This window comes from Halyomorpha halys, unplaced genomic scaffold (genome assembly GCF_000696795.3).
Source record: "Halyomorpha halys isolate HHAL.00 unplaced genomic scaffold, Hhal_1.1 Scaffold305.1, whole genome shotgun sequence".
Classification (NCBI taxonomy): domain Eukaryota; kingdom Metazoa; phylum Arthropoda; class Insecta; order Hemiptera; family Pentatomidae; genus Halyomorpha; species Halyomorpha halys.
This window is the reverse complement of record NW_027105918.1, coordinates 434,070-460,584: the sequence shown is the minus strand read 5'-3', so window position 1 is coordinate 460,584 and position 26,515 is coordinate 434,070. Positions and strand designations below refer to the sequence as shown.

General features: G+C 33.2%; 1 protein-coding gene across 1 annotated transcript in view; it reads left to right on the top strand.

Annotated features, from left to right (window-relative positions):
- Positions 1–19,932, top strand: part of dsf (dissatisfaction) — a 35,924-nt gene extending 15,992 nt beyond the window's left edge. The window contains exons 4-8 of the mRNA XM_014421124.2: positions 9,882–10,078; positions 15,032–15,136; positions 16,831–16,914; positions 19,274–19,514; positions 19,634–19,932. Coding sequence (XP_014276610.1) covers positions 9,882–10,078; positions 15,032–15,136; positions 16,831–16,914; positions 19,274–19,514; positions 19,634–19,887 — 881 coding nt within the window. The 3' untranslated portion in view covers positions 19,888–19,932. The remainder of the gene's footprint in view (positions 1–9,881; positions 10,079–15,031; positions 15,137–16,830; positions 16,915–19,273; positions 19,515–19,633) is intronic.
- The last annotated feature ends 6,583 nt before the right edge of the window (positions 19,933–26,515 follow it).

The following is a 26,515-nucleotide window of genomic DNA, read 5'->3' as shown; positions in this document are numbered from 1 at the left end:
TGTATATATATCAATACTTATTTAGTGCCCTTCCTTTGCCACATGGCAAACAACAATAATTTTATAGGGAAAGAAATCTTAACCCTTTGCACTGCGTTGTCCCCTGCGATTACGGAGAATGAATTTTTTAAGGAACCTATTCTTCGCGCCGTTTTCCAATTTCATACGCTTTTTAAATATTGCTCGATCAGCTATCCTAAAACGGAAAGAGGATACTTTAAGATAGCTAATGGAGCAATATTTAAAAAGTGCATGAAATTGGAAAACGGCGCGAAGAATAGGTTCCTTAAAAAATTCATTCTCCGTAATTGCTAAGGACAACCCAGTGGTATGGTAGACTTTCGCTGTTCCCTCTGAGGGGACAAAGGGTTAAGATTTCTTTTTCTAAAAAATTATTGTTGTTCCTGGGCACAAATGCAAATTAAAGACTATTTGGGATTTTCAATTTCTGCTAGCCCGTCTATTATTATTTTTTGCTAGGCGATATAGGAAGAGATTGAGAGTGGACTTCCGTGCGAAGGTCCGCTGAAGAAGATAACTTAATTAGGTAAACGATTATCCTCCCAGGGTCATTAGCGGGAAAGGGAAAAGCTCTAACGAAAAAAAGAGGAAAAAGGAAAAAGATGGTAGCGTGGAAAAGGTTCTTGGGCTAATGCCATTAGGAAATCCTCGGCCTCCTTGATTAATGGACCGCCGCTAATCTTCTCCCTAGGAAAAACAAAAGCCTCCTCAATCTGAAAAGCCCAAGGCGACGAACAAGCGAAGGATATCCGGCAATTATAAGCCCCCTTTTTCTTTTATTTCCCGCTAAGCCCTCACGGCTTACCTCGGGGGACTTCCAACTTCTCTTTCAGCTCTGTCCCAACCCTTTTTATAATCCTCCAAGGTTTTATACAGTTCTCCTTTTTATTTTCTTTCTTTCTTTTTTCAGTTTTTTTCTTTTGATAAATATAATAAGATAAAAAGACATTTCCGAAAAGACCAGTTCCTTTGAAAAGAGATATCTCTTTTAGGGGAATGATTTAATTTATTTGCTGTATTTCTTAGAAAGTATAATTTTTTCTTGAATTCCCTCATGTTTAAAGAAGTTCTTAAGATCGCTTTTTACCTCACTCAAGCCGATACCCTCTCGTAAAAGAGTTGAGTTTTTTTTATTCCTTTATTACTTTATCTAAAAAAAACTTATTTTAATTTATTTGATTCATATAAAGAATATAAAAACAAACAGTTTAGATGTTTCAACATTAATAACGTCATTATTTAGATTAGGAAGCTCAGTAAATTTCTCTGAATATTCATATATTAATTCCTGAAGTATTGAAGTACATAACTGAAGATTTTCACCGATCGCGTCATGCTTCAATTAGACTCCCACATCATGCAAACAGCTAATCAGTACTTACATAAATAATTATTGATTAAAATAAACTAAGCTTATAAGTAACTAAGATGGAGTATGGCCGCTGTTAATTACATTTTAACGGTGAGTGCGTTCAATTCACGTCCGTATTCGAACAAACTGATAGATAAATATATCATATATTTAAGTATAAAATGAATATTAACACGACTAAATTAAAGTTAATTCAGTTTTAGAAATGATAATTATTATGTTAATAGAAACAAATATATAATTCGCTCCTAAGATCGTATTTTCTTTTTTGTCCAATAGATAATAAGTATTTTAGACAATTTTATTACCTTTCAAACAAGTGGCTTTAATCTTCCAGGAGATGCAAAGGTTTCTAGTTATTCAAAACACTAATTTGTTTTTTGGTATTACAAATAATGTTTTTATAAATCACTTCCGAGTCCGAATTTCGTGAAACACAGCCTTATTGTAAATCTTCAGCGTGAGGAGATTATTAATAACATTAATAACTTGGGTTTCATAGGCATTGACGTTTTTGAGATCCAGTCAGGGCTATCCAGCAGTACCAGTGGTCACGTGACCTGTGGCAGACCTGTGGTCGGGCACACTCAGCCACTGGTTATAGTATAAAAGGAGGGCACCTCATCCATCAATGGTGGTGGGGATAAACAAAGTACAAAATGGCGGACTAACGACTATGTGATTAATAATAAGGCGAAGCCAAACAGTCACGTGTCTTAAAAGAGACCGTATCCTAAAGGTTACGTAACTGATCACGTGATTGGTTAAGGTTGTGTCGAAATAAATTTGAATTTAAATCCCCCGCCATGGCCATGACCGTGAAACAGCGCTGGTGCTACGCCCTAGCGGAAGTCCAGGAACTCCTCCGAAACATGCACCAGCTCCGCCATATTTCTTCTACTGATGTAAATAGCAGACGAGTTGAGCTTCACTTCAGTTTGTCTGTTGCTTTGATAGGTTACGCCGTCCAATTCAAATGACATTTTAAATGCTGTTTGGATTTAACTATCTTAAGTCTTCTCTTCGAATTTTAAGTAAATGTTTCAAAAACGGTCAAATATAAGACCGTCACTATAAATGGGCCTCTACATGTTGGCCAAGCCATGGCGAACTCAGACATGCGCGAGCATGTGGATGGGTGGCTTGATCGAGTTGGTCTAAGCTCGTTGCCGATCCGTCGAGAGTCGGTTTTTTGGACACAGATCAAAGGGGTTCGTAGAGCGCTCGTGTAGTATCTCCACCATTGTTCTTTGTCTAGTTGCAACTGAGAGCTGTTAGGAGGTTAAAGGTGTTTGTTGGTACTTTTTATAATAAATTTTATATTTAATGTTATTTATTTATTTTCTTTTTTGTAATAAAAATAATATAATCCCAGTGCAATGGCTGAAACCACTTGTACGTCCACCATGCTTGCCTCTCTGAATAACACTGACATGTGGATGCTCTGCTCTTTGTTTACCGAGCATTTGTACAATGTAAAAGCCTCCGATTCGTGGCGAGCGGCCAACATGTGGATCCACCTTAAAGGGGTTTAAATGGGGGAGGGAGGGTTTACCAGAAAGGTTTGCATTATAATATTTTTGCTGTACGATCTCCTCTTGCGATATTGTGACATGTCACACATCACTTCGGACAAACATACTTCCTATAATGTCTATTTCGTAGTTCGAGAGGAAAGATGATGTGCCGAAGCTGTTGGGGATTTTATTTTCTCCTAAACTTATAAGTTTACAAAACAAGTTACTCAGACTCTGGAGGCTATTTTTGGGGACGTGGGAGACGTCACTAGTCCTAGAGAGAATGTTAGCTCCGGGACTTGAGAGGATTTGGACTTTTCCATGAATATACAATTGTAAACATTGGTGGAATGTGCCAATGTAAATGGAATGATTAGATGTTTTTATGTGTTTTTTGTCCACATCCTCTGATTAATACTCGTACCCTAAACAACAATGTAACCACTTGGCGTGTTGAACTTTTGAACTCTGACTGGCCCCTGTGGGCCTGGATGTTCCCGGTTGGCTCTTTTAGATTCGGTTTCAACCCCAACTATACCATACCGAAACAATAACCAACAGGCTTTGATGTCCAAGCTGTAGAACGCCCTTTCAAAACAACCCAGTTTCCCAGAAAACCAAGTTCTTCTGCATTTAATATATACCATGGACTTTAAATTAGTCTGCTAATCCTATACTTATAACATTTAGTTTTTATGATAAAAACTTTTTACATTTAATATAACACCATAAATACCTCTAAAAATTCAGTCAGAGAGCGGGTTTTAAACAAGTTCAGCCCGGTTTTATCTTATAGGAAAAAAAATATTGTTTAAAAATTAATAATACAAATGCTGGAAAATGACCATATAGGAAATAAAAACACTACATATTGACTTCATCAGTCCAAAATAGAACAAGACGCAGGAATTTTTGTATCCGTTTTCATTATTACCTATACGGACTTACGAACATCATTAGCGATAATGACATATATATCTGATGGGCAGGGTCCTCAACAACCAAGTCCTGAGTTAGTGGAAATCTCTTGCACAAAAGTGAGTAGTTGACCCTTCATTCAGTCGAAATAGAAACCTAATTACGTTTCACTGACAGGAAACATCCCCTCTCACCTGCTCAACACAACCCTTCGCCTTATCCACACTCCGAACCTTCCCCTCCTAGATAATAGATGAGGATGACGTGGGTAGTATAAGATCATCAAGAGCAGAGCTACTCGGCCGAGATGATTCAGAGACTCATCCAGGTGTAACACTCAACATCTGTGTAGCCTCCCGGGGTTGGGGTAATAATGGTTGCAGATTACGCTTCACCTCCACCGTCACGCCATATTTCAGTCCCCAATATTTTCCCGGATAAGTCCCTTTACACCGAAGAACCTCCCCATACTTACATCCTCTTACCAGATCTCCTGATATGTATCATTCGGCCATCTATTAGTGTAATAATAATTTTACTAACATTCAGTCATATCAATATTTAAAAAGTAATTAATTAAAACATTTTTTAATTTATTAAAATGAATTATTATTTCTGCGTTATTATGTGTCCTTAAATATAAATTCTAAAATTAAATTAATTCTAAAAACTAATTAAGTACAAGTTAATTCACCAAAATGTTTACAAATTATTTTTTATTACAAAGAAGTATGACTAAGACCCATCTGGAAGGAAACTAAATGGATTTCAAATAATGAATGAATGGATTTCAAATATCTCTCCTATATCAAGTTTTTAATATTAAGGAGTAAAATGTATTCCCATCAAAAGTTTCAAACAAAAGGCTTTTGCTTGTGTACAATCAATAAGTAACTTGCAATTTGACTAGACTATGGCTAACATATAAAATAGTATAGAAACAGGAAAATGTCTAGCGTATTGCGGTACAGTAGCCATCCAGCCCCGTCTTCATTTTTATTTTTATGAAGCCAAAAATAAACTAAAAAATTGTATCAATAGTGTTTGCAGTCTCGTTCGTATGAACAGATGTGTCTGCTGAGTTCAGAGAAGCATACTAAATAAATTTTGAAAATGTGTAGGCAGTTAAGTTAATCACTTATGGTACGTTATTTGTTTTTCAAATACTCTATGGGGAATAATTTCATCAATTTAGACAATTGCTTTAAAGTACTCAAAGCACGATATAAAAACTAATAATAGTTATACTTGACCTTTGGGAAACAGCTAAACCGTCGAACATCAAACGTAACCAATCCTTTCAATCCAAAATCCTTAGAACCATAGTTAATGCACCCTATTACGTTTCCAACAGAACACTACACCATGACCTACATATCCCTTTTGGCCTTGACCTCATACCAACCAAATTCTCAAAATTCCATATAAACCTTTCCAACCATCCTAATCCTTCGGTTCAAACCTTATCTAGTTCCACCCATCCCTACAGCCCACCTAGAAGTTTGAAACGGCAGTGGCCAAGAGACTTAGTCAAATAAAAATGGACAATTGGAGTTCTGGCAGTGGTCAGATTCTCCACTCAAGTTGAGCTTTTGCGGCCTTAGCGCACTTGCTCAGCCTCCACTGACTCACTACCAGTGATGCGGCGAGAGGGATGCGCTGGGATCTTTTGAGCTCTGGTCTACCCCTCACACGTGGGGGATAGATTGGACTCAGGAATCACCAGGTAGATTGTGTAAATATTGTATATTAGAGTGAAAATGTGACGAGAGACTATATTATTTTATCATTATGTTATTTTATTTATTTATTATTCATACGGATAGTTTGATTAAGTTCATTTTGTTTATTCTTCTGTTTGTATATATTTTAAGAGTTTTTTTTTTCTTTTTTATTCATTTATTTAATTTATTTTATTTTAGTATGTATGAGATCATTCATCACTATTACCTATTGCCCACAACTGTGTGGCAGATTGTAATATCTATAAATTAATAATAAATAAGATCTGAGAAAAAAATAAAATAAAAAATAATATTGATACAAGTCAGTAGTATACAGTTTTTGTGTTACTAGTAGGGATTGTAATACCGGTATACCAGGATACGGAATGGGACGTGACGGCCGTGGGGGTTGGGGCCCAGGTCCCAGTGCGCTCAGTTCGGAACGTTGTGGGTTCGATTCCCACCTGGGGCAGTTAAACATTCATTTTTCGGCGGTCCCGAAGAATGAATCTTGACACTCCCACCTTGGTTAGTACGCAGCGGCAACCTAGGTAGCCGTCAGGGGTTGGCAAAAGAATTAGGCCTACTTGCCGGACTTGTTCCCCTCACAAAAAATACCAGTACCAGGATACGGAATATCGGTATTTTGAGCTATTTGCAGAATTTTGTAATACCGGTATTCACAAGTTTAAATACAGTTTTTTCTGTATTTACCAGAAATTTTTAAATTGTCTCCGCAATATGTTCAAGGGTCGTCCACATAGCAAAAATAATATACGGTTTTTGTTTTCATGTCCTCCTAGCAGGCGAATTTAGTTAGACTGTGAATATATAGTAGCATCGTACAATTTAGAAAAGTGATCCAATATGTGAATCATCCAAAAAAATACCGAACCCAAATACTTTGGGTATAGGCACTTCAGAGTCCGAATTTGAAGAGAGTGAGAGTGACAATGTAATTGTGGAAGAAGATGCTAATCAGGATGAAATATCAACTCATCAAGAATTGCTTCCTATAATTAATAAAGTTCGAAAAATTGTTACGATATTTAATCATTCGCCTACAAAAAACGCCATATTACAAAAATATATACAAACTCAAAATAAAAAAGAACATATGTTAACATATAGATTCCAAAACACATTGGAACAATTTTTGAAATTGAGAAATCCAATCCAAAAAGACGACGAGAATTTTCAGATAATTTTTTTTAAGATTTAGTAAAAAATTTTGTAAAAAAAATTTACCGGTTTCCATGTGACCTCCTCAAAAAATGTATATTCCTCTATTATAGTTTTTTTTTAATTTTAAGTCTCAGAGCAAGACTACAAAACACTTTATTATATTCGCCTAGCTTTACAAATTACCAAAATATGGTCTTAGATGACCTGGAATTGGGCGCCATTTTGAAACGATATGGTAATGAAGATTTCTGAGGATCAGTGTTGGTCAAAAATTAATTAATTTTACAATTACAATTTTCTTTACAATCTAAATTATTTTGAACTAATAAAATAAATTACAATTTTTATACGTAATTTCAACTACTTGGTGGTGTAAAGTAGTAATTGAAATTAATTTTGGCACAACACTGCCGAGGATCATCTTGGGGTGATGGATTTCAGGGTTAAATCTCAAAGAAATCTGTTAGCCTTTATAGACGGATCTTGATTATCAAACCTCTCTTGACGTAAAAAAATTAAATTTAATGGATGTTATTGTTTTATTTTTTTTTTTTTGTGACCGATTACAAAATAAACTAAACGAATGGTTTAAGCATTAATTTAAGTTTACGAGAAATCAGTTATAGCTCGTCTGATACCTAGTCACCAAATTTATTTAATGCAAGATACCTGCGTGTTCAAGAATTCTGTAAAGCTTTTGAACTCGTTGGACGAACGACTTCTGATGGGTAATTCAGCTTAGGGACTGTAATGAGATAGTTTTGCAGAGGGAGCTTAAACAAGAGACGAAGCAAGTCAGGGCCTCTAATGGAAGAAGTTTGACTAAGAGGATCCACGGCCTCCTGGTTAGGCAAGTTCGCTAACCGCAGGGTATCGGCAGAAGCACTTAGCGCCAACTTCCTCTGACTTAGTTCATGCCCCTCCATATCATAACCGCCGGCGTCCTAAAGTGTCTGCCTCCCTCTGCTTAATGTTTAAACAACGAATCCTTTGTTGTTGATTGTTTTATCATTCCGGAATGAAGTCGGTCTCCGATAGTCTTTTATTTTATTTCAGATTAACGTTAAGTACTTCAACTAATGCAAGAAGAACGGGTTATCCTGCATGTTCTAGGCAGATTGGGATGGTCAAAATACATTCCGTGGGCCCATCACAAAAAAACAAACAGCTTGGTTGCCACTGCCTCGGACATGAGAATGTTAACTTGGTGTCTTAGCACGCACGGCCACAACGGCCTCTCTGATATTCTATAGGGTATTAAGGCCAGTTAGTCATGAATTCCGATTGGAATTAAGTGTTGGAAAACTGAAACTGATTTTAATACGTTCATTGGACATCAGATAATAATATCCTATGTTTGCCACTTTCAAAGCTGAAGGCCAGGAAGGGAAAAATTAGGGAACATCTCTAATTTCTCAGTTCTTGGCATATAACTTTTAAACGACCCACCCTAGCTAATGCTAAAATAATATAATATAATTTAAACTATAACTTTATACTGAATTAAAAAAATTTAAATTCTGAGTCAAATGAGTACCTAATATTCGGCCAAAATCTGCGGTGTACTGGAGTGACTTTAATACGTCTGTACCATGAAAACGGGAGTTTTACAATAAAAATCTTTCGACTAAAATAGATTTTGTTAATGAATCTGTGATAATACAGTGTTTAATGTGATTGATATAAAAACATAATTGATTAATGAATCGACTTTGGCATAGTAGGTTTTAATTAAAGTTTGGCGTACCCAGGATTAAAACTAGAGGTAGGTGGCAAGCCATAGTCGATCAGGTTGTGACATTTCAGCACGGAATAGGAGAATGAAACCAAAATTTTAAGAATATTATATATAATTATCGGAGTGCGTTATTAGTTGTTACAATCAGTATTTGCTTGAAAAAATTGTTTTTATTAAATTTGTAATTTTTTTCTCTCCTGGGGGGCGGCAGCTGCCCCTCCTGATCCCCTCTCGGTACACCCATGAATTAAGGTTTCCTTGAAATTGGCCTAAGGGCCATAACGTTGGATAGAACTAAACGTAGTTGAGACAATGGATCAAAATAAGTTTTTTAAATTAATAACCAACTATCACAAGAAATTAATGTATAATATATTAATGAACTAAAAAAAAATTTACATTGAGGTTGAACTCAGTTATAACATATTTTTTCTACCAAACGCAAATCCGTAACGTATATGTCTATATGTGTTCAAGCAGGAACGGTATTTTTTTCAATTAAAATAAAAACAAAGTGAGTAGATATAATAAAATGGATTTGATTTCAAACGCGAGTTACATGAAATTCCATTGGTAATGATACGAAATTAAATTACATGTAATTAAACCTAAACTGATATGAAATGAAAAATTGTGGTAGGTAATCAGTGAGAGTATGGTTCAGTTAATAAACGATATTATGAATACCCATAAAATTATCAATTTAATTTTATGTTATTTTACATATTTTTTGTATTTATTTTTAGATTTATTTTCCTCATAATTACTTATCGTATTTTATCCTATAAACTTTGGATTCAACATTTATTTATAAGCAATATTAATACTCAACCCAATATTTGTACACCCTCCCATCCCCCCTTTCTCCTTTTTTTTTGTCTTTTTATATTGCTAAATCCCGTTTTCTTAACTCTTAGCCGTAATCATTCTCATTTCTACCCTTTATCCATCCCACACAATTTAAGTAAACTTCATTTTTAAGTAATCTGAAATAATAATTTATCTGTTATACTTACCATATAATATCAGTTATTATGTTTCCTCATTTAATTAAATTAATAATCTTTTCAATAATGTATATTATGATGTATCTGGTCACTTTACTACGTTAGTTAATAATTCTTTTTGTATTTATATTAATCCTCTTTTCATTTTTTGTTACATTTTTTATATCACCTTTTTACACTTACATTGACTCTACCTTCTTCGTATTATTATATTGTAGTCCTAATTAAGACCAACAATGAAGGTCGAAACGTTGGTAGAATAATAAATAAATAGTTGATAACTATTTTTTCTCCCATCTAGACCACAGCAGTGACTATCTCCTTAAAGCCTTTATGTTGGAATGTATTGCCAGGGATAAACTTCAATACACCTACCATTTTCTTTGTTTCTCTGTCCAGCTGTCCAACACGAACGGGGACCGAGGAAGCCAAAGCTGCCAAAGGAACCGGCAAGCCCCGGAGAGTCGGCCAAGGCGGCCCCATTCACACCCCCGACACCGATCAAGCCGAGCCCAGAACATGCACCGGTCTTCGTGCCTCACCAGCCGCCACCTCCAGGCCTACTCCACATCTTGATGTCTGCAGAGAAGTGTCAGGTGAGGTTATAACTGTAACTTGTACGCAACGATAACGTAAACAATAAATTAAAGTAAAAACATCCAGTATTAGCATTAAGAATATTTTTAATGACTTTTTTAATTAATTTATTTATTGTTATGCACAACTGTATAAAAGTTTATACAACATGTAAATTTACTGTTAGTAATAAAATGACATGATATAAACATGTGAAGAATCTACTCAAAGATAGAACTCCAATTTTTTATTACTAAATTGACAATATCAAGAATGACCTCTGACAGCTATCGAATTATTAAACGTTTTAGAACATGGCATGAGAGAAATAAAAGAGCTACCAAGTTCATCATGATTTTAGCATGTGTAAGTCAAAGTGGTCCATATTTAATTCCACAACAGTACCCGGAGAACCAGCCAGATTTCAAAATTACTTTATTTAATTAATTAGCGTTCAATTAAAACTAAATAGTTAATTTTCATAGGTACAAGTAAACAAGTTAATTGAAGAACTTAGGTTCGGAGCTCTCTCTAAAAAAAAAAAAAAAAAAAAAAAACTGTCACTAGAAACTGTTTTACATTTCATATATGTATAAATAAAACATTAAAAATATTAGATTAATCACTATAAAAAAATAAAACTTCTAAAAAAAAAAATCTGGTTCGGTGCGCGCACCATACAACTTTCAATTACGTCCCCAACTTTTGAGTAAATTAGTGCGCCTCTGTTCAAGTTATCGCTATTTTTGTGATTTTCGAAAAATAATCTAAAACAAGAAAGGGAAAATTTTTTATTTTGCTAAAAAATACATATTTAGGGAACTTGAGACGGAAATACCGAATATTAACTTTTTCTTGCCAAAAGCAATAATAACAAGTATAACTAAATATAACGAAGTTGAGTTTGCAATCGGGAGAGAACGAGGAGTCGGTTTTTTTCCGATTTGAACCTGCCAATATTTTTTTTTCTCCTTTAATTAGTCATATTTTTTTTTTTATTTATCCATAATTTAGAACTTCCATGAGAACAGGTTTTTTATTTCAAATTAAAAAAATGGTACTTCAGAGGAAGATTTTTTGAATTTTTAGTATTTAAGCACTTTCATACTATAACAATGAGGATAAGACCTATCTGATATTAAAGGGCATTCAATCAGTCATTGATATACTGAGTTAAATCAAAATCGTCTGAGTCAATTTTGAGAAAATCAAAAAATGTGAAAAATTGATTTTATAAGTAGAACTTTTGCTACCACACCCCAGGCATATGCACACCTTAAATATGTTATTACAGTCTCCTATTAACACACGTACACAGACCATCTTGTGAGCCTAGGTTTTTTTTTCCTAAGGTGAGCTCAAAACAAATATTTCCGTCGAAAACTCGAATTCGAAGTACTTCCCCTTGTATAATCTATATACTCTATAAAAGGCAAGTGAAAGTAAAAATATCGGACTGAAGCAACTGTTATAATCAACAAAACTGTCACTATAGTGAGGTGCTAGATGGAATTTAGCTAACATTAAACACATTAAATTGGCTTTTTACTTTCATAAGAGTTTAATTCCATATATCTGAGAAAATGCAGGAGGTGAAGATGTTTGGGGGTGAGGGTAAGAGTATTACACAAATAAGTTTTTAAAAACTTATTTCTTAGTGCCAACGTTTCGGCCAGAATTTCTAGCCTTCATCAGGATTTCTTATGTCCGATCAGTGACTTGGATTTCCGATCTCTTCCAAGCAGCCGAGATGAACGCCTGAAATTTTCGCCGAAACGTTGGTACTAATAAATACGTTTTTTAACTTATTTGTGTTCTTCTTTGACCACACCCTCAACCATCTTCTCCTTATATATATTATCCACGGTCAACTCGCATCACCTCATCTGAGAAAATGATCGTATACCCCCTCCCTCGTGTCTAAGGCCCCGCGACTTGGATCGTCCATTTTTTTTATTTATTTAATTCCTTTGATTAGCCTCTTGTAGATGTTTAATATAGTTTTTAAAAGTATTTATTACTTTCCAAATGCTTTTAAATGAAATAATAATTTGATCTATAATTATTTATAATATTTTGTTTATTTCTTTTGAAAACCCAAAGTTGTTTTGAAAATAAATTCTCTAATCTGGAAGGAAGAGGCAAACATAATCTCCCTCACCCCAGGAAAGTTAAAACACTCATCCCTTATCTTTTATTACATAATTTAAAAGTTACTCTAATTATTTCGTGAAATGTTAGTACAGAACTCCACTACAGTACTTGTACATGGGATATGTTCAACTTCGAATACGACTACAGAGTCAACAGCGTATTTTTCTACCCAGACGCTCTGTAAACACTGTCCCGTCTAAACTTAGCCGGAGAACCTTGCGGATATTTGTAGCCTGCCGCTCCAGACAGCCTCCAGTGCTGGAGCATGGGATGAGTCAGTGGCTAAGACACCCCTCAGGCTATCATTAGCAGCTGGCCGGGCTGGAGCGGTTCCCAGCGCCCCCTCGCCCCTCACCTGCCCCTCGCCCACCCCCCAGCTCTGTTGCTTCGGCTACTTTCACACCTCAAGTACTGTAGTCTCACAATCAGTCTAATCTCCGCTATAAGGAGTTTAACCACAAATATGTTTTGTCTTTACTAATTACAATTTCTCACAACATAGCAATTCTACTAACGCACCTTTAATGAATAAGGGTTAATTGGAAATTAAATTCATCTCATGATTCAACTTGTAGGTCGCGACATAATTAACTATTTTATAAACCAAAGGGCATATACGCGATTTTTCAGAGCCCTGTTTAACAAATAGTGTAACCTCTATACAACGGACGCCCAAAATAAAAGAAATGTGTCCTTTGTATTATTTCAATAATGGGTTAATATAAAACGATTGATATGGATAATATCTATAACTGCCCGATAAGTAACTCCGAAGAAAATGAGATAGCTTTCACTACTTGGAAACTTGTCACAAGTACAGTAAAATTAGAATACAACATTTTGGGCTAATTGGGGCAAAAGGCTCTGATTGGAGAGCTTTTAGCAACTATGTACGACAGGTTACACTGGAAAGAGCTTATTTGGCTAACATGTGAGGAACAAATGCCACAGTTTGATATCATTCTTTTGTTTCTTTAAAATAATACCGTCTTGTTGTTTTATATTATTGATGTGTTAAAAGCATTGTTTTTAGAGCACTTTTTTTAATTTTGTTATTTATGTGTTTTAGCTCGCACAAACGCGTTAAATCGCACACAGGCTTCGTGCTTCCAATAAGTTTTTAATTATTTAAATAGATTCATTTTTCGTATTTTTTTTATTTTATAGTAAACACATTAAAAAATAATATAAAAAGAGCGGCCAAATTAATTACACTCCGTCACTTAAGGTGTAATACCTCATGAATCAGGGAAAACAATAAGTAATGCATACTTATTTTTTTAAATAATTTTTCGTTGATGTTCCAATATATTGGGGTTGTAATATAAGTTCATAGCGTTTTTACTGGTGATTTCAGTAAAAACTTCAGATTCTTGTCAATATTTCTAATCAATTATCTATGACCCACTTTGATCTATCAGATTTTGCCATCTTTCAGGTAATTTTTTAATTTTGTCCTCCCAGAACTTCTCAGATTTTTGCGCAATGAACTCGTCTATGTGCGTTTTGCAGTCCTCGAGATAAAGGGTTTCCAGTTAAGAGAGTTTTTAAGGGCCCGAGATAAGTGAAAATCTGTTGGGGCAAGGTCTGGTGAATAGGGTGGGTGGGGGATCACATTTCACATTCACATTTCGGCATGGAAAAGGCGAATGAAATTAACATTTTTAAAAAAATTATAAATAATTTCGCAGTGCTTTAGCTATTACAATCAATATTTGCTTGAAAAAAAAAAAAATTTATTAGGGGTAGAGGCAGCTGTCCTGGTTAGGCCCATGATTACACCTACATGTAATTAGTTTATAACAGGGGTAAGCACATTAAATCACATTACAATATTTTATAGATTTAATAAATTAAAAACAAATCGGTAAAGGAAGAAAGACTACGGTTGACCTTGAATTCTGACCTACTTGTATAGGTTTTTATTTTAATTTATAGAGACAATAGATTTAACCCTTTAGTAAAAAAATAAATGTGTACCGATACAACCTATGAAGGGTCAGAGGTATAGTACTTAATGAGGAAGTGCTGTTACTAGACCAACGGTTGTGCAAGGAGGTGATTTGATCAGAATCACATACGACCACTGGATATTTCCCCAATTAAGGGTACCAACTTAATAAAGCTGGATGGACTCCAGAGGGCTCGCGAACCCACAGGATTGACTCACGGCTATAGTAACAGAATAAATACTTGTCTGTCACAGCCGGATTCGAACCCGGGTTCCTGAAGTTAGTAGCACTGTACTTTACCATTGAACCATGCCGCTCCCAATTTTACTCATTAATGGGCTTTAATTCCAGGATTATGGATTTTGGTCTTTGCATACAGAAATGAACCATGAAATATGTTACAACCCACCCATAAGACAGAAATCAATTCTAAATATAAATAACATAAAATATAAAACCAATAGCTTGCCTATTAGCATTATATTCATGTGTTATTATATTTCATCATAAGCCAGTTATAAACAATAAACAATAGCTACTGATCGAATACTATAGCCAAGACAGTGGATCCCAAACTTTTTTCGCAGTAGCATCCTTATTGAGCTAAGCAAATTTCCCGGTAATCTTAAGTAAAAAAAATTGCGGCATTATCCTTAGATCGTTTGAACATTTAGGAAAAAAGAAAAACAGACCAAAGTAAATGCTCAAGTGCACCTTATATTTATTATTTTAATTTTTTGTTTTTATTTTTTTGTTATGCTTTGAGAAAATGTGGCATACACACCAGATGTACACTTTGGCATTCAATTTGGGAACCGCTGACCCAAGAACATAAAATGAGATTTTAAAATAAAATTTTGCTTCCAGGAAGTAATGTGGAATAACAAAGTGGAGTCAGGACTCAACGCGCCTCCAGGTAGCCCTTCCACTGCAATGCCGTTGTCACTCAGTCCAAGCTGGGAGGCGTTACAGGTAACTTGTTCTTATCGTGGTCTTTATGTACAATTACAATTTAATTTGCCAGAGAGTTGATCGAATTAGAATCATGTAATAAAGTTAGAAAATAACATGTTAGAAAATTAAAGCAAGATATGACTAAAAAATTTTAGCCCCTAATTAAGTGGGGCTAAACGCTGACTCATACTAAATATTTTATTTACTATTTGAGATATTTTGATCGCACTGGACCATCTTCTTTTTAATAATATTTAGTTTGATTAAATTATTACAATACAGAGCACAAATAACGATAACAGCTAATAAATTCGCACGGCCTCCAAGAAAGGGGGAATTACACATAGCTACCTATCTAATTAGAATAAAAATTACTAACGCAAACAATCTTAAATAATACAAAACCAGAATGAAAGAGGTACAGGTCAAATTTTATTGTCAGAAATTTTAATTATTGCACCCCTGTCATTAGAATGTCCGCTCACCCTTCAATCTCTGAAATTATATACAAATAAATTATTGGAACATGGTCTCTATAAATCTGATCTGTATTACCGACATAAACTTATTATCTTTAAAATTATTCAAATGTAATGTAAGTTTTGGTTGAATGGAATATTAATATTTTATTGAGCCAACGTTTCGCCCCACGTTGCAGGGCTTCGTCAGGGCTAAAAAAAGATACAAATACTATAGTTACAAAAAGGAAAAAAGAAAAAATATAAGTGGAAAATAACAGGGGTATAAAATGAAAAGTAAGATATAATAAGAAAAATTAAAGGTTGTAAATAGTAAATGAAAAGGGTAATAGTAACAAAGAATTATTTACTATTTGAGTTTTTTCTTACCGCACCGGGACCATATTCCATTGATCGTAATGTAAGTTTGTTCACGAGGATCAGAAATGTTCCGTTTCCAGATCCTCCAATTATTATTGCTAATAAAACGAATTTTTCATAAATAAATTTATTAAACCCTACTCAGGTACGTTTAAAAATGTTTTCATCACAAACTTTTTTTGATCCTTTTCTGTCAACTGTTTTTATTTATTTCTAGCCTTTCAGCCCTTAGGCCATGCCAAGGAGAATTTAAAATATTTATATACTTTTTCTTATGTTTTATCCATGATTAATGAAAAATTGATATATCCAAGTTTTAATTTTTTTAAACAATTATAAAGTACGATAGTAAAAATATTACTGTTGACGGATAAAATGTAAGTAAGTGATATGAATATTTTAAGGTATCCTTGATAATTTATGAACTGAAACGTAAGAGAGAAATATCAAATTAATCAGTTTGTGTTTTAAATGTTTACCTAATCTCAAACAAGACATTATTACATAAAACATTTTCATCATTTTTATGTTTCACCAGTCTTACTTTTACGTCATGGTGTGCGTTAAAGTTACTTTTTGGAAGTATAATGCTTTGTATTTATGAACTGACAATAGGTATCTAAGATTAAAACCAGCTTTGATGAGGAAAAAGATCTTGGTATTAGATATGACTTTATTTTTTAAATTGTTTCTCCATCCTGAGAAAAATGTTTTTCTGGAGCATCTCCTTTAAGAGTGACTTTTAGGGCGGAGTGGCGAAAAGTCAGACTAGTATATAGTAAGCTAGTATTGAAGTCACCGTTCAGCTAGAATGCGCATGCTCGCCCCGCCCTTGGCTTTGTGACTTCCCTCATCTGATTGGTTATGTTCCAGGAGACAACGGCACGCCTACTCTTCATGGCTGTCCGGTGGGTCCGTTGCCTCGCCCCCTTCCAAACCCTGTCCAGGAGGGACCAGGTAAGGCATCGGCTTTATAGATCGATTATATTAATATAATAGATTTGTATCAATTGTAATTATTATAAGCAATATGAAGAAGATGTTTAGGATTTCGGTCAAAAGTAACAAAAATAGTTAACAACTATTTATTTTCCGATATTTCGACTCACATTGTCGAAGAGATTCATCAGGGCTAAAAAAATACAAAGACGACTAAGAACATTTTGAAATAGTAAGATAATAAGATACAAAAAGGTAAATTTTTAGCCCTGATTCAGCTCTACAAAGTGGAGCAAAACATCGGAAAATAATTAGTTGTCAACTTATTTTTTTTTAACCGCGACCCTGACCATCTTCTTCATATCTGAAATTACATAGTCAATTATTTATACACACACACACACACACACACATATATATATATATATATATATATATATATATATATATATAATATTGAGTTTTTATGGCAACATTAAGCAAAGTATATTATACTGAAGAGATGACAGCCTAAAAAAGAGCTAACAACGTTCTATAACTGAATTCAAACACGAATTTAATTTCCTTTGCAACGTTTGAATTTACCAGACTTCATCTCATATGAATATAAAAATAAGCAAGCCGTCCGAACAGCTGCGATAAACACTTAAGGGGAAAAATGCTTAATTAAATAAGTATTCAATAAAACCAACTTACTATGTTATCTCTCCAAACTACTGTGAAAGTTGAAAAAAAAAATACAAAAGCAAATATGCGTTAAATTATTATACAATAGTCTATTATTTTAATCGAAATTGGAATTTATTATTTAGATTAGGAAACGGGTTTGTTAAGTGATGAAGATGCTGTAATATATCTCCTGGGCTCGGGTTCGAATCTATCTCTGACGAATGATTATTTATCCTGAATCACTATACCATGTCAAACAAATTTATTTGAGTATTTGCAAAATGATTTTTTTAATTTAAAAAAAAAAATCAATACCGCTACAACTTATGAAGGATCAGGTGTGCAGTACTTTGTAAAGAAGTATTGGGCTAACGTTTGTGCAAGGAGTTGATTTGGTCAGAATCACGTTCGACCGCCAGATTTTTATCCACTTAAAGCTTTAAGGGTTCCCTAACCAACAGGCCTAACTCACTGCTACATAAAAACAAAATTATTTGCCACAGCCGGATTCGAAGCAGAGTCCTTCCAGTTAGTAACACAGTAGCTAACCACTGAGCTACCCACAACCTATACTCTTGATTTTGAATGATGATTCCAAAAAGTTTATATTTTTTCTAGAGTCAATATTGGTCAAGATATGGGTGTATGAAGTCTCTAATTGGCAGCCATATTGTTACCAATGGCAGATGGTAGTGTCGAGGATACTATAATATTTTTAAAAAAAAATCAAAACCCCTACTTATTATTGCTTTATTTACATCATAGAGATCGACTTTCCGCTCTTCCGAATTTGCTGTGGACTCGATAGCGTTTAGTGTACTATCTAAACAGGTTTGCTTATAGATCAAACAATGGCACTGGAGTGGGCTGATAAAAATCAGTAGTTTATACCCCAAATAAACGTTTAGCCAACCTATGTTCGCAGTAAAGTTTCCTTTACACCTTGAAAACGACTTAAACACTCTAAAACTTGGGAAAATAAAATGTTTCTAAATAACGACTGCTACGGTAGTAGTAATAAGAGGTATCTTATCCAGTAAAAACCATAAAAACAAGACCGTGAGCGTATTTTTGATAGTTCTTCTGGTATTCACTAACTTCTTCAACCGTTGATTGAGCGAAATACAATCGTTATTTACGAATTTTTACTTTTATTTTTTCCCTCTATATAAGGAAGCTCGGTTTATTGAGACAGTACTTGATCACTATGTCCCGTGGACATCGCTATTCATCACCAGAGAGAAAGAACAGCTTCAGCACCATAATAGTTTGGATAAATAAACATCTGTAATAATATAGCTCGGCAATGAATCTTTTGAATAGGATCTTCAACTATAAATTTGTGGAATACAATCGTTGAGAAAACTAACTAATAGAAAACACTGTATCAGAACCCGTTTATTGTCTTAGGAAAGTAAGAAATTGGTACAAAGAGAAATGAAGCATGAAGTAGGACGCAATCAATCTTCAAGACTGAAGAGTCCTATTAATTAATAATAATACTTAATACTAAACAAAAAACTCATTACCTTTATCAGTAAACTCAATACACTGCCAAAATTTGGCATAAAATCACTAACATTCTCCAGCAACAAGCTGGACGTTAGGAAGGGGGTTTGTAGTCTTGACTATTGCCAAATAACTCTTTCTCGTATATTTGATTAGGTCTCAAATTTATTGATTTTTTCTTATATTACATTTGTTTCAGTTGCTGCTGCTGCAAGATTCCTGGAAGGAACTGTTCTTGGTGCATCTAGCTCAATGGTCTATCCCCTGGGATTTGGGTCCGATTCTCGGAGGTCCGAAAGCTAGGGAACGACTACCTGCGGACGATCCGATAGTTTCTCTGGAAATCAATACCATCCAGGAGATCTTAGCCAGATTCCGTCAGCTGTCACCAGACGGCAGTGAGTGTGGCTGTATGAAGGCTGTTATTCTCTTCACCCCAGGTACGTTTAACTCAACTTATTTACTATCGCTAATTAAAAACCTAAACATCTAGAGAGATATTAAATTATCTATGGATGTGTGATTTTAAAAACTAATGCATTTCTGGGTAATTTTACAGAAACGCCAGGGCTCGTAGATGTTCAGCCAGTAGAGATGCTCCAGGACCAAGCACAGTGTATCCTCGGAGACTATGTCCGCGGAAGATACCCTCGCCAGCCGACCAGGTTTGGAAGACTCCTCCTCATCATCCCCAGCTTACGCTCTGTCCGAAGGGCGACGGTCGAGCGACTCTTCTTCAGGGAGACCATAGGAGATATTCCGATCCAGCGTCTTCTAGGGGACATGTATCTCATGGAAAAGTCCTATACGTAGAAAACACATAAATTTCAAATTTGTCGCACATTTTATCTGTCTGCAAAGTAGTTTCATTTCATCAACTATTCTTCGTGTAGGGTTACTATAATAGAACATATTCATTTCTGGATGTTTTCCAAATGTTAACCTCAATATTCAAATTGAGAAGATGATAATGGTAAAATAACAAAAAAAGAAACTATCATTAAAAGAACATACATTGCATACTTATTTGTTAAAGTGTGCTAAAAATCGTCTATGATTTTAACAAACGAAAGAATTAATTAACAGAATTAATTCTCCTCGAACCTTTTCTAGTCATTTATAATTGAATAAGATTATCTTCCTACTACCAGTTATTTTTTGTGAGGGCATATATAGCCCAGAGGAGTATTCTGCCTCAAGTTGTGAATAGATTATATATATAAATATTTATTTATTTTAAAAACAACACTAAATAGATTTTTTAAATATAAAAATAAAAAAACCGTAAAGGAACATTATTAGATGAAAGAAAAATGTATAGATTTTAATAATGAAGGATGAGATACTCCAAGTACTGGCCAAGGAACACAAAATAATGAAAAAATACTAATTAATAGACTACGTTTAGATCCTCATTGCAAGTCTCCATCAAGGCTTATCACTAGAGTGACAGTTTACAACTGACTCAAGTTGGCAGTTGAGAACTGATCTAACTTGAAGAGCTGTAAAGTACCCCGCAACGTAGGTTATCAATAAATATTAATTTTACTATTTTATGACTCTTCTTGACCGCCAATGGACCATTTCATCTTTCATTATTATATGCAGAGTCAAATAATTATCTTCCAACATAGATTATAACAAAAAGAGTTAAGTTTGTTCATAAAAATATATCTACATTGAATTAAAAGTTGCGCTAAAATTAAACTTAAGTTAGCTTCACATCGAAACTCAGTAATTCCAATGTTTAAAATATTTTTGGTTTGCTTGTCATAAATTTTATATAAAACATATTGAAAAACAATAAAAACTGTTACTGCAAAATGAGAGGAGATTGTGCTAGGTGGGGCGAGAATAAGCCAACATGAATTTTTCCAAATCAGTCTTAAGTGACTAGTCGTTAATGCAATTAGTTTTCAGTTTATCATAGGGCAGTGGTACGTTGGTAAATTTTAACAAGTAATTTCTTGCTCCAATGGAACAAACTTCGAACACATGAAATTGTTTTTAACAACTGCATTGCACCGTTCCATCACTTTTTTGCTACCTGTGTAAAGGACTGGTTCTCGTGATATGAATAATTAGTTTTATGCGAAGATAGGCAATTTATTTTTATTCCCCTACTATCTGAAATATTTTCGATAGTTCCTTTTTGCAACTTTTTGGGTAACAGTGTTACAATATCATCATTGAAAGTGTTCACAGGTTCGCCTTTTTATTATATTATATTGTGAACTTTAACTACTTTTTTTTCTGATCTAAACAATTATTAACATAAGTCCAACCATTAGGATAGGGGGAATTATTATAATAGTTGCTCTATTTAAAGGAATTTTAACTATCTGTTTCAAAAATATTTAAATAAATTAGCATTTCCTAAAAATTAAGTAGCATAACCTTCCTCAAAGAAGGGTTGCAAGTACCTCTGATATATAACTGTGTCCTTATTTTCTTTATGGTTTCAGTTAGGGAAGCTGCGTATAATAATGGTGGAAAATAGTAATATGGTAAAAAAAAAAAAAATGGTTTTTGGATTTGAAACGTTAAGTTTGGGTCAACGTACCATATAAATCTTCTTAATTTTGGAAAATGATAATATTATATTAAAAAAAGAAAAATGAGTTCAAACGAAATAAGACTTTTCTTGCTTCAAAGTAAGAGATATTTAGAAGCACCATGACTGAATCTATAGCAAAAATAAAGTAGAAAAGATTAGCACAATCTCACACCACGCGGCAGGATAAGATTGTGGCAAAAAAAAAAAAACTCCCATTATTTCAATAATTTTTTTTTTCCTTTGAAAACAAAAAAGTGAAACGTGTTTTATCTTTCTACACTAAATTTATACAAACATATTGATTAAAAATAAATAAATACAAAACAAAAACTGGCACAATCTCACCCAATTTTACGTGAGTAATGTAAATTTCAACGATAATGTCTGTTTAGACTAGCGTAATTCCGTTTTATTAATGATTTCGCTATATAGTGTTTTCAAATAGATGTCCAAATATAGAAAACGAAATTTTATAAAAAAAAAAAAAAAAAAAAAAAAACCGAATCAACTTTTCATTTTAACATGATTACTTCAAACTTTTATGTTCAAATAAAATCAACCAGTAGTTGCCCAATTGACGCGTTCAGCTAACTTGTTCATCAGTAAACCTTAACTGCTAAGTCAAACTTTATGAAGTAGAACTAGTTTACAAATATACAAATAGTTATCAATCTGTTGTAAATAACCAATAATATCTTATCCTAATAGCTTATGTATTAAATTAACGTTAAGCGCATAAGAGTTTCCGTAAGATCAGTTTTAATCAAGTTCATATTTAATCATACATGCGTTAAATGCTGTCTTCATAATGTTGGTCTAGTTGTAAAGATCTAGTAAAACCTAAATAATGGATAATATTAGGCTTGTTTCGACACCATTTTTCGCTATCGTCAATCTGGCGGCGTGCATATTTTTTAACGCTAAAACCCTATTGCACATGCGCCAGTTTGATCATAGTCAAAACTGCATAAAAAAACTATTATAAGTTAAAAACCTATAATAGTTACAACCATTCCAGGTCAAACAACCAAAACACAATTTTACCGATGGTGTGAAAGATAGCTGAAATGCTTAGTACATACATTTGGTAATATAAAATAAACCAAAAAAAAAAAAGTTTTTTTTACCTATAAATAGTTGTTTTTCACTATGGTGTGCTAGTTGCATTGTTAAAGTGTATGTAGAAAATAAAACGATAGCAAAATAAAGTAGGTTTTAACAACTGTAATGAATAAACACTTTTCCTGTTTTTTTAGATACTATTTCTTCTTTCATCATATTTTTAAGTGTATAAAGTTGTAAGTCGATGTAATATAATAAAAAAAAAAATTAAGAAAATGTCTGTGATAATATTATATAATGTGAATTCAACAATGCCAAAGATGTAAATAACCTATATTTATAATTAATTAAATAGATAGTAGTAGGAAATGCATTAAAATATTATATGTCTAAAGTATGTATGTCTGTTACTACAATATCTAATTATATTAAACATTTAAAAAAAAATTTACTTCTTGCACCTATTTTTATCACTCACTAAATGTCAACTGATCACATTATCTGTTAAAGATAATGAAAATAAAAAATGAGAAGAAAAATAATTTCTGGAACCAGGTTCCATTAGAACAATTATAAGGTTACACAATATATTGGCCAAAAACAGTGTGGCTGCAGTTTATTACAACTTATATTATAATTGCATATCAATAATTTTTGATACAGAAATTTTTTTTTTAAAAATGCGGTAACAATATTTACAAATAATAAATCCTAATGTTCAATATTTATGTTATCTATACTATTATAATATTGGTTCAGTCTGGAGAAGCAAAAGATGATTAAACAGGAGTGTTTTAAATGAGGGAAGGATTGATAAGTGACATTTGGTAAAGGGAATGTAATTCCAGTAAAAGGCAGCTCAGATAAATATATCCTTTTTTAAGTGCAGCAGTTCGGTAAAGTGAAGGGTATGAAGTTGTAAGTGAACGGGACCTGGTTGTATAGGATTGGGCAGAATTTGAAATACTGGTTTTGTAGGATATAAGAGTACACTGACTACTAATTACTTGGAGCTGAAAGAAAACCAGGAAATACTGGCATTGGAAGGAAGGATAGAGCCAATTCAACTTGGTATAAAACTAGATTATTTGTGTCCTTGGTGATACCAAAAACGGCCATACAAGAGAGAAAACTCATGAAGACAGAGAGGGGATAGAGAGGAACCTAGGAACCTAGAGGGGAAAGAGACAGTGAGGTTTAGAAAGTAGAAAGGAGAATAATATGGACGATGGAATCAAAGGCTTTTGAAAAGTCAAGGTGAATAAGGATGGTGAGTTTCTGCTGGTCTATGGCTGTGTAAAGGTCTAAGAGATTTCGATAAGAGCAAACTGAGTGAAGTAGCTTGGCCGGAAACCAGACTGAAGGTGATTTCAAAGGTTATTTTACTCCAGAAACTGGAATAGCAGTTAGAAATTAACAAACACTTATTTGAAACAGGATCAATAAAAGAAATTAGTAAACTAACAAATTACTTAAGGAAAAAATTCATGAATAAAATGAAAACTCCACTTGGTACAGTAACCAATAGGCAGAAAATAATTTAAGATATGTCCAAATTTCATGAAAATTTTTATAACCAGAATAGAACAAAAAATTTAAAAAATACTCCTAGAAAAAATGAAACTGACAATTGTAAAATAGGTTTGTAACCTGTACAATAACCGTTTCTTCCTGGTCCAAGTATCTTAGAAATTAAAAAGAATAAACTACAAACACTAACTAAAACAAATATAGGGAGAAATTTGAACAGATAGAGAAAATAAAGAATTTTATAGTTAGGAACATATACATATACAGAGCCAATCGACCCAGGAAAAGGAAACAAGCTCACATATGATCGAATAGAAAAACAAGAACAAGATCTGATTAAGATATAATCCTAACATTTTTATTCCAATTTAAAATTAAATATATCTCCAGGAATAATTGATAACTAATGAGAAAAATTCTACACCAAATGCTGTGTATAGTATAAAACAAAGAAATATCTTGTAGGAAGATAGTCCTGTTGGTAGTCAATAAAAGTATCAAAATAGTAGAAGAAAACTATTTATTGTTAACCAGCATTTTGCTCCAATTTGCAGGGGACAAAATGTTAAAATAAATATGCAGAAAAAATACAAAAAAAAAATTAAAAAAATGTTTTGTTTTGTTTATAAAAGAAATAATAATAATTTAAGGATGAATACATATAGGTGGACTAGACCATATTTATTAGTAACTAGTTTCTAGTTCACCTAGTATTCTTCATTAAATAATTATAATTATTTCTTTTATATATTTTATAAAAGAAATTTCTTTTTACATATGTTCTTATTTTTTCTGTATATTTATTTTAATGCTTTTTCCATTCTTACAATGTTTGTTTCTTGTTTTCATTTAGCTCTGACCAAGCCCTGTAAAGTGGGGCAGAATGTTTGGTTAACAATAAATAGTTTTCTTCTACTATTTTGATACCTTTATTGACTGCCAACAGGACTATCTTTCTAAAAGATGTGTCTTTGTTTTATATTATACACAGTATTAGGTGTAGAGTTTTTCTTATTAGTTATCAATTATTCCTGGAGATATATTTAGTTGTAGAGAAAAAGTAATAATATTTTTAAATAATGAATTAATGTAAACCGTTTTGAGGCTAATACAATAAAATGGTTGAATTAATTTGTTACACTAGAAACCAGATGCTGATAAGACTTTCTTCACTGCCTGTGAGGATGGATTTTAATTTGAAGGTGGAACATCTGAATTAATCGTGAAAATAAGCATTATTCCGTAAATTCTGTTGGTTATTAGGGTTTTCCAACAAAAAACAATATTTTTATCTTGTCTATTAAAGTCATATGAAACATAAAAAAATTATACAAAATTCAAAATTTGATCATTTAGTTTTTCTAAAACTTCTTTGACCTTCAAAATTGCCAACGGTACTATCATTTAACATCCAAATAGGCAGAGATAACAATCATTCATAATCCCAAACAATAATACTAAAATAAACTAAAAATGTATTTAATAAATCATTAATGGTAAAAAATTAAAATGACTAGCATATTTATATTTGTATTATATATGAAGTTTTTCCTTAAATTAATAGTTTTTAGTTCGTGTGATGAGTTATTAAGATTACACAGAGAGTTGCCACACTACAAACAAATAGTTGTCACATACATATTTTCACCTGACACAGTAGATATTTTTTTGATTTAGTTTATTAAATTTGAATACATATATATTTATGCTAATGTCAATTTTATTTGATTAGACATTTTATTTCAAATGTTTTGAATTTTATTATTAGTTCCATGTAAATGAATGTTTTTTTTTTTATATTTATTTATTGCTATTTACAACTGTACATTATAATACATTTAGTAAATCTGATCTAAGTTAGATTGAAGTGTTACAGCCGTGTAGAGAAACTACCCATTGGTAGCACTCTAATGACATTATACATTAGCTGGTCTCGTGGCCATCTTCTTTTCATGTGCCTTGGAGGATTGTCAGGAATGGAAGAGGATGCAAAATTAGAAACTAGGGGCTTTGAATGGTTAGAGAGTTTATAATGGAAGGAGTGATATCTGGTTCGGGCTAGATCGGTTACATAGGGAACATTAAGGTCTTTATGTATAATTTTATTTGAGACAAAGTAAGGAGCATTGAAGATTTTACAAAGGATTGTAAGGATTGAATACGAGAGGAATTCGAAGGTTTAGTGGAGCCCCAAAGCTCAACTCCATATGTCTAGATTGGCCTTATTACAGTCATGTAGATCAGTCTTTTGTAATGTGTTGGAAGTTTAGACCGTTTGTCTAGTAAGTGCTG